The sequence below is a fragment of the Quercus robur genome, chromosome 6 (assembly GCF_932294415.1).
Source record: "Quercus robur chromosome 6, dhQueRobu3.1, whole genome shotgun sequence".
Lineage (NCBI taxonomy): Eukaryota > Viridiplantae > Streptophyta > Magnoliopsida > Fagales > Fagaceae > Quercus > Quercus robur.
This window is the reverse complement of record NC_065539.1, coordinates 9,577,295-9,586,135: the sequence shown is the minus strand read 5'-3', so window position 1 is coordinate 9,586,135 and position 8,841 is coordinate 9,577,295. Positions and strand designations below refer to the sequence as shown.

The 8,841-nt window shown below is 30.8% G+C and overlaps 1 protein-coding gene across 2 annotated transcripts; it reads left to right on the top strand.

Annotated features, from left to right (window-relative positions):
• Positions 1–3,664: 3,664 nt before the first annotated feature.
• On the top strand, positions 3,665–8,841 carry LOC126732660 (methyl jasmonate esterase 1-like). Of its 2 annotated transcripts, XM_050435629.1 has the most exons (4): positions 3,665–4,170; positions 5,068–5,082; positions 7,795–7,926; positions 8,351–8,841. In XM_050435629.1, the coding sequence occupies exons 1-4, from the start codon at positions 3,805–3,807 to the stop codon at positions 8,636–8,638; spliced, it is 801 nt and encodes a 266-aa protein (XP_050291586.1). In that variant the 5' UTR covers positions 3,665–3,804; the 3' UTR covers positions 8,639–8,841. The 2 variants fall into 2 exon arrangements, with proteins under 2 accessions (XP_050291586.1, XP_050291587.1); XM_050435630.1 differs by lacking the exon at positions 5,068–5,082 and having other exon boundaries at positions 3,670–4,170.

The following is an 8,841-nucleotide window of genomic DNA, read 5'->3' as shown; positions in this document are numbered from 1 at the left end:
ATTTGAATAAGAGTGGCTGGATTTGCTTGCTATTTCATTTATTAAAGCACTAGTATCAGATGTTTTAGTATTTATTAGCAGACCAAACGCACACACAACAACAACAATAACAACAACAACAACAACAAAAAATTTCCTCCGTTGGACTATCGGTGTGGGACATATCGTTATGATCAACTCAAAATTCCATTTTAGGACACAGCCATAGGGGGTGACAAAAACTGAAGTCTGAGGTTTTATTTCGTATACTCTGTCTCCCAAGGGTGGAATCAAGAGCTAAAAGTTGAAGAAATTTTGACCAATGTTAAGAGGATTTTTCTTTCTTTTCATTGTTTTGTTCTGGCCTTGGCTTGTATTTTATTTTGGTTAGAACAAAATGCATATTAATGAATCATTAATAACCCAAAAAAGTCATTAGCCTAGTAGTAAGGGCTTGGGTCAACATGTCTTAGGGAATGGTTTGAGTTCCTCCACTAATAATGTGTTGTGGCTCCTTATACCTCACCTGTAGGATGTTCACCTAGCTCATCAGTAACTGTGGTATGGGATTTTAGTTTGAAAGCGATTAGGGTGCTACTATGGTCACCCTCAAATAGAGAAGCCACTCATCGCCTTATCTAACCTTTTTTTTTTTATTGCCAAAAAAAAAAAAAAAAAAAATCAAGATTGATTACAAGTTAGGCAAGAGTTAAAAACAAAAACATCAGATTGATTACACCCATTTTGGAAAAGAGCATCATTTGCTCTATTACTATTCCAGACACTCTGCAAAAACTTGATTTCTCAAAAAGCTCTGAAAATAGTCCTGCATTTGGTCACTACAAACTTGGGTTGTTATCAGTTGGGAAAATTATTTTGAAAAATTCATGTTCTTTATTTATTTTTTTTTTTTATAAAAATGTAAAGTAATTACTAAATATTTCCACAATTATACTTGTACAAAATATTACAATTTCACTACAAATATAATGCTCTAATATTCATTATAATCATTTATTAATTAGTATTTCAAGTACTATTATGAAATATGGCAACATAATTATCAAAAAAATATTTTTTTAGTTTCATCTTTTATTGTTTGACCAAAATTTAGGTACTATTTCTTTGATGTTGTACCCTAGGATCTTCAATTAAAATTAAATCACATGTTTGCATTGATCAATGAACCATATGATTGAATTTATTGTTCTTAAAATAAAGATAACAAAATTTATATTGTATTATTAAACATAGTCATCTGGTTGAATTTGATTGAAAATTTAAGGTATAACACTTAAAATATTGAACCTAATTTTTACCATTACAAATATATTAAATATCTATATTTCATATTTTTATTTATAATGTAACACCTAAAATATTGAACCTATTTTTTACCATTACAAATATATAAAATATCAATATTTTCATATATTTATTTATAATCTTGTTTTTTTATCTATTGAGATTGTTGAATGATTTAATATATATAGGTCATACCTAACCTGAATAGGTCATACAAATGACCTGTTTAATAACCCGATTAATTAATAGGTCATACATAACCTAAATAACCTATTATCAATTCTCATTTATCTACGATTAAAATATAATTACAATCATAAATATTGTAATAAACATATAATTACAACAAAAAATTAAGCAATAATAACAAAAGTTAATACATTTATAAGCTAAACGGGTGAAATGAGTTAGATGGGTTTGCATATTGAACACGAATACGACCCGTTTATTAAATAGGTTAGCACAATATGACCTGAACCCATTTAGTCTCAACCCATGACCTGTTTATAAACAGGTTAGTTGTGTCAGATTTTGCCATCCCTAGTTAGGCCTAGGCAAGTAGGCAATGGCAGCACAACACAACATAGCAGTAGCAGTAAATAGTCTGTCACCACGCCACCACCAGTCCACTGCTCTCAAATTTGGTATTATATCTAATCTATCCTCTTTTTGGGATTGTAATATCTTATCTCTCATATCTAAATCTCTAGTGCCAAAAATTACTAAACTTTTGTCAGTTGATTAGCTTGATTTGATTATTTGAGTTGTGAAGAAAATAAAAGAGAGGCAAAGATGAATGAATTCTCGGGAAAAATGGGCATTTGCCCCTTATTTACAAACTATGCAACAAAATGCCCCTGTTTTGAAACTATTTAGAGAAATGTCTCTATTTTTTAAACTCGATTTTAACAAAATCGAGTTCTATGTAAAACTCGATATTCTCAAAATCAAGTTCCATTTATATTTTTAAGTGAAACTCGATATTAGCAATATTGAGTTCCACTTAAATTTTCAAAAAAATTTAAATAAAAAATTTGCATAGAACTTAACATTGCTAATATCGAATTCTACCTGTAACTCATTTTTATTAAAATCAAGTTAAAAAATAGGGACATTTTGCTAAATAGTTTCAAAACAAAAACATTTTATTGTGTAGTTTGTAAATTATGGGCAAATGTCCATTTTCCCCAAGAACTCTCTCCACAATTTACACTCACCGAAAATAGAAGAGAAAGAGGGGGGGGGGGGGGGCAGATAACATCTAATGCTCCATATTTTTCTCTCTCTCTCTCTTTAATAGAGTTAAAGTAATATTTTATTATAAAAAATACTGTAGTAGTGACTAAGGGGCTGTTTTAATGGCTTTTTTTCATCACTCAATTTCCGTCACTCAATTTCTATCACTCATCACTCATCATTTTAAAATACCACACCCATTTGGCACCATCACTCATTTGTCATCACTCAATATTTTTCATATTGTTTGTGGGCCTCATACCTGTCACTCGGTGCAGCTTTTTTTTTCCCCTCAGTACCTAGAAACTCGAACCAGAAAGGAAAAAAAAAGAAACCCAAATCACCGAACCCAAAAGAAGAACACAAAAAAAAAAAAAAAAGATTCCTGAGACCGAAACCATGAAAAAAAAAAGTTAGATTGGCCAAAAGGTGCGGCTGAGTTATGACTAGTGGGTCCCCCATGTGTGTTTAATTACAAAAATGTCATTGAGTTATGAGTTATGAAAACTGAAAACACCTAAAATGTGTTTTCAGTTTCCATAACTCATCACTCAAAAATCAGAGAATTGAGTGATGGAAACAGAGTTATGGTGGTGTCAAATGGACTTCTAGTTATTGGTCCCACTATTTTTGAGTTATGAGTTATGGAAACAAAGTATGAGTTATGGAAATTAATGATCCAAACACCTCCTAACACATCAACCATGTCCTATTATGTGTATTTGTTACTTGATATTGTTAAATTTTGTTTGTACTATGCTTGTCTTTTAGTGTTTGTCTGTTAGTATCTTTAAAAAATTAAAAATTAAAATTTGAGATTATTTTCAACTTTGAAATTCATTGTTAGTTGAGTGTTTGTTTATAATAATTGGTAGATTATTGAATATTTAATAGTTGAGTGTTTGTTTGTAATAATTGGTAGATTATTGAATATTTAATGAGATAATAAGTTCAAATTATATTTTATTTGTAGAGATTATGAAAAAGTCAACTACAATATTTGATTTTTTCAAAAGAAAATGTTCATATGATTTGGAATTTTTTTTAAAAAAAAAAGTCAAGTTCTCTTTTCAATAATTTTGTGTATTTATAATTGTTTTTTCCGTTTATACTTCTATCTGCCCCTAATTCCAAGTCTTTGCTCTATCCCAATTGGCGGGTGGTGCCTTGGTGTCACCAAGCTAGCGTGTCCAATTATTGAGGCTTCTAGTTTTTCTTCTAAAATTATAAAAGATTAAGCAATTGTCAATAGTCACACACAACTGACAACTCAAGGTGGAGGAGATGGAGAAGAAGGAGAGGCATTTTGTGCTGGTTCATGGAGCCTGTCATGGAGCATGGAGTTGGTACAAAGTGGCAACCCTACTGAAATCGGCTGGTCATAAAGTAACAGCCTTGGACTTAGCTGCGAGCGGGATTCACCCAAAGCAAGCACATGAGCTCAGATCATTATCAGACTACCTTGAGCCTTTGATGGAATTCATGGCATCTCTTCCAGCAGATGAAAGAGTCATCCTTGTGGGCCACAGCTTTGGTGGAGCCTGTATCTGTGTTGCCATGGAAAAGTTCCCTGAGAAAGTTTCTGTTGCAGTATATGCTACAGCCCATATGTTTGGTCCTGACCTCAATTTCTATGCAGTATATGATGAGGTACTACTCTCTATCTAAGTTGCTGCTATTAGATATTTTTTTGATAAACTTCAATATATATATAAATCAAAAGTTATTAGATATTGTAAGACAATCTAGCTTGACAATCTTGGATGATAGATGGGTATGGCAATGTCATGAAAATAATGGACTCGAAAAATTCTGTAGTCTTTCGTTTCTTCTTAACTTAACTAATCAAATCTTTTCTATACATTTGAAACCTTCAACCCCAAAAATAATAGGACATGTTTGTACATAATCAGATCATTTTATCATTAAATACCACATTAAAATTTGTATGGCATAGATTTTATAAATAAAGCCCATGATAAGTTAAGGTTGTGGTTACATGGAAAAAAAGGACCAGTTCTTATCACCGCATGAGTCTCTAGTCTACCGGAGCAAAGCCATTGCTCTGGTGTTGCAAGGTGAGGGATTATGTTTAGTTTCTAAGAAAGTTTTGATTCTACTCTGATGAGTAATATAAAAAGCTAAAATCAGTTTTTTTTTTTTCTCATAAAACATTAAAAAAAATACTTTCTAAACCGAAACACTTAGGCCGTTAATTTTTTCATTAAAACTTTTAGTGCGTTATTATTAGTTGAAAGGATCATGACATTATGACCCTTCAACTATCACTTTTCATAAGAGTTGCTTGGTAAAGTCTAGTAACACAATTTTTTTTACAATTTCTTGTTACAATTGTGACATAACAAAATGTGATTGATAAAGAAAAAATAGTTGATCCATGTATAATTAATAGTTAACTAATCACAATCTATCACATTAAAATTGTGAAAAAAAAATTTAGAATAATTTATTATCTTTTAGAACTCGGTTATTTAGGAAAATGCAATGGATAGGCAGCTTTGAGATTGAGATTTTTGTCTTATGCAGGCCTCAGCCACACACGTGACTCGCTCTTATCTCTTCCTTTGAACAACCATTCCTTTATTGTCTCATTCATCAATGTCACGAAATTTTTTTTTCCAAATTTAGATAAGTACTTGATTATTCTGCTTTAACATCCCAAGAATTGATGGATTTAACATCGCTTTAATTGATTACAAAAAGGAAACATACATTATATAACTCGTGCATATACGCAACGCAATTAAAAATAATTATAATTATATATATATATATATATATATATGATATATGAATTCAAATTATGTTTAGTATAAGAGTTATACATTTTTTTAAGCCATAGATATATACATAAATGTTTTGGATATACACATGAGTTTACTTTTTCTTCTTCTTCTTCTTTTTTGTTTATTGGGTTTTTTATGGTTAATTTGTATTAGACTCTTCGTCTTTTACATAACATTAACTCACCTAAAACAATTTAAAAAAAAAAATTATAGAACATGTGGCACAAAATTAGACAACAATTGGAATCTAATTTAGAATCTAATTAAATTTTCTCTCAATTTTGGCTTTAAATATATACTAGTGTGTAGTTTCATGCATATGCATGGTACAATTAAAAACAATCACAATTACACTTTTTTTTTAGAAGAGATTCAAATTATACATAGTATTAACTTACACTTTTTTAAACCATACATTTCTAAAATTTATAATGGTTTCTCATATTATATATATATATATATATATATATATATATATAAAATTTAGAATTTAATTGGATTTAAACTCTTCATTTTTTTATCCAATAATTCACTTGTCACAAAAAAAAAAAAAAAATGGACACGTGGCAGAAAATTGGACTTCAATTGAAATTTAATTTAGAATATAACTGGATTTGGACTCTTAGATTTTTACACTCAATAATTCATCTGGCAAAAAATTAAAAATTAAATAGAACACGTGGCACAAAATTGAGAATCCAATTAAATTCTAATTGGATTTTCTTTGAGCTTTGGCTATATATATATATATATATTTGAGAGAGAGAAGAATGTATTATTATTATTATTATTAAATGATTAGAAGTCATAATATATTAATTTGAAGCATATTTGAGTGTTCTCTTTGTTCATCTCTTCTGCTTCTTCTATCTAAACTTAGGATAAAATGAAAATCTCTTTTTATTGCACACTCACAATATGTCACCTCAACATTAAAATGTTGTGATTTTTTTTTCTCTTATTAAAGAAGAGTCTTATCAATAAGTGTCCTTAAGAACACAAGTTAAAAAAAAAATGCTCAATTATGAGTGATTATAATGCTCATATTTTGGGAAAAAAAGAAAGAAAAGAAAAAAGAATGCACTTGTCAATAATGTATATTTGGCTTGCATAATGCTCTGTTTTTTTAAAATGTTAATAACTTGCATATGTAAATTCATTGTGATATATATATAAACACGACCACAAATATTGCATATATGCAACAAGAGTTTCAAATGTTGGATCATTCCTTACACCACCCATTTAAAAAAAAATACGATGATTTTAAGGCTACACTAGTTCAACATAAAATATCTTTTGGAAACTATTTCCTTTTTTTTTTCCCAAGTGTTTGGCATGACTAAAAATGGTGTAAAACAATTTACACTCCAAAGCTTTTAAATTGGAGACCTCCTCCCTCTTCAAATTTTCCACCCACCATAATCACCACACTCCTCTTCATCATGGCCACCACCCCCAACCACCCCATGACTCAACAAATAGAGACCTAAGGAGATTTGGTGCTTGCCTTGACAACATCGTTTTGATGGTGTCGAAGCTTTGCATGGTGTGGTGAGATCTACGGCCAGGAAAATTCTCTCTCTCGTCAATCATCTTTTCTTTTTCTTTCTTTTTTTAAGATTTGGGACTAGTTCGCAATGAGATTGGCGATTGGGAAGACTCTCTTTCTTACTCGATCATTTTTTTTTTCTAGATATACGAGTAGTTCGTAGTAAGATCTACGGCTGGTTCATTAGTAATTTTCCATTCAAACTAAACACCAAAATCAAAACATTTTCTGATCATTAAACATTTTGCGTCGAAACAAATGTGCTCTTATTTGCAATATCACTAAAGTTTATTGGAGTTTGTATCCTCCACTTGTTTTGCTAGTTATTTCGTAGGATTTGAACTTGGTGCAATAGCATAATTGAATTGTAAGAGGTAAAAGCAGGGGTGAATTTTTTATTTTATCTAATAGATATACTAGTTTCATGCCCCACTTCACGATGAATTTAAGTCACTGTCGACCACTGGTTCAGTGTGGTTATCAGGTTTCTTTACCACATATCAAGTCATAGAAGTTATGGGATGAGTCCTAGTGATTGACAATAGTTATATATACTTGGGATGTTAAAGGACTTGAAAGTTGAAACTATAGAGAATAAACTTTAATCGTTTTTTATTATAAACTAACAACTCAACCGTTGAGCTTGGGTATGTGATGTGACCTTATGGATGAATGAGGATACACCTATGAGGGATAGTATCATAGGAATGTACCATGAAAAGATTAACTGAAAAGGTAAATGAAATTATTACATGTTTTGCTGTGAATTAGATTTTGTTTAGATGATGGATTCCAACCTGCCTCTCTAAAGTTTAGGACAATCAAAGGGGCTTTAAATCCTTCATTGATCAGTGATCATTGCTCATTCCCATACTAGTTCCCAATGTGCATAATGATATCTTTGGTTATATGTAGTTCTTTCGAAGATTGGATTCGCTCATGGACTCACAGTTCACATTCGATCAAGGGCCCAACAACCCACCAACCACAGGGCTATTTGGGTCCAATATGATGGCATCCAAGTTCTACCAGCTCTCCCCACCTGAGGTAAGAATTTAGAGTTGACACTTTCCTTTAACCTCATAGTTATTCAACATTGTCACACGTTGATTAGGAAGAAAACATTATAATAATAAAAAATCAGAAAAGTTAGTTGGGCAAGCAACCATCAATTTAACAGCATGTATGAGTTTCAATTTCTTAATAAATTAGTTAGTATCTAGGATGCAAGGACATGAACACGAACATACATATGATATAGTGATATAGGCAATTTTTGAAAAATTATAACATGATACAGTAGATAGAACACTGTTACAACATATATATGACACAGATACAACACGAGTATGATACCTCATACATGCTGTTAAATTGATGAGTCCATGTCCATGAGTCCATCTATCTTAGGCTTATATATATATATATATATATAATTTATTTAATAATGATCAATGATGAACTGAACTAGGATTTGACGCTTGCTATGTCGTTGGTGAGACCTTTCCGTCTTTATGGTCATGATGCATTGTTGTTAAAAGAAGCAGAACTAACCAAGGAGAAATATGGGTCAGTTCGTAGAGTTTATATTGTGTGTGACCAAGATAGTGCTATGAAGGAGGATTTTCAAAGGTGGATGATTGAAAAAAATCCAACAGATGAAGTGAAGGTGATAACTGGTTCCGATCACATGGTTATGTTTTCTAAACCGAAGGAGCTGTGCTCATGTCTCCAAGAGATTGTGGAGAAATATTCTTAAATTTCTTATTTATGCCATATTCCTGTTGGACTTCTGAATATATTCTTCACAATGTATCTGATATAATGTATGGGTAAAATCGATTATTCTGTGTGTAATAAGCATCATCCATAATATTTTTTTCTAAAAAAACATAATGTTAGTGAAATTATTACAAATGCGCAATAACATATATAATATCCACTCTTGCTATTCCTTTTGAA

Coding starts and splice junctions, on each gene's coding strand:
- LOC126732660 (XM_050435629.1), top strand. CDS start 3,805: ATGGAGAAGAAGGAGAGGCATTTTGTGCTGGTTCATGGAGCCTGTCAT. Junction 7,927..8,350: donor ACCAGCTCTCCCCACCTGAG/GTAAGAATTTAG, acceptor GAACTGAACTAG/GATTTGACGCTTGCTATGTC.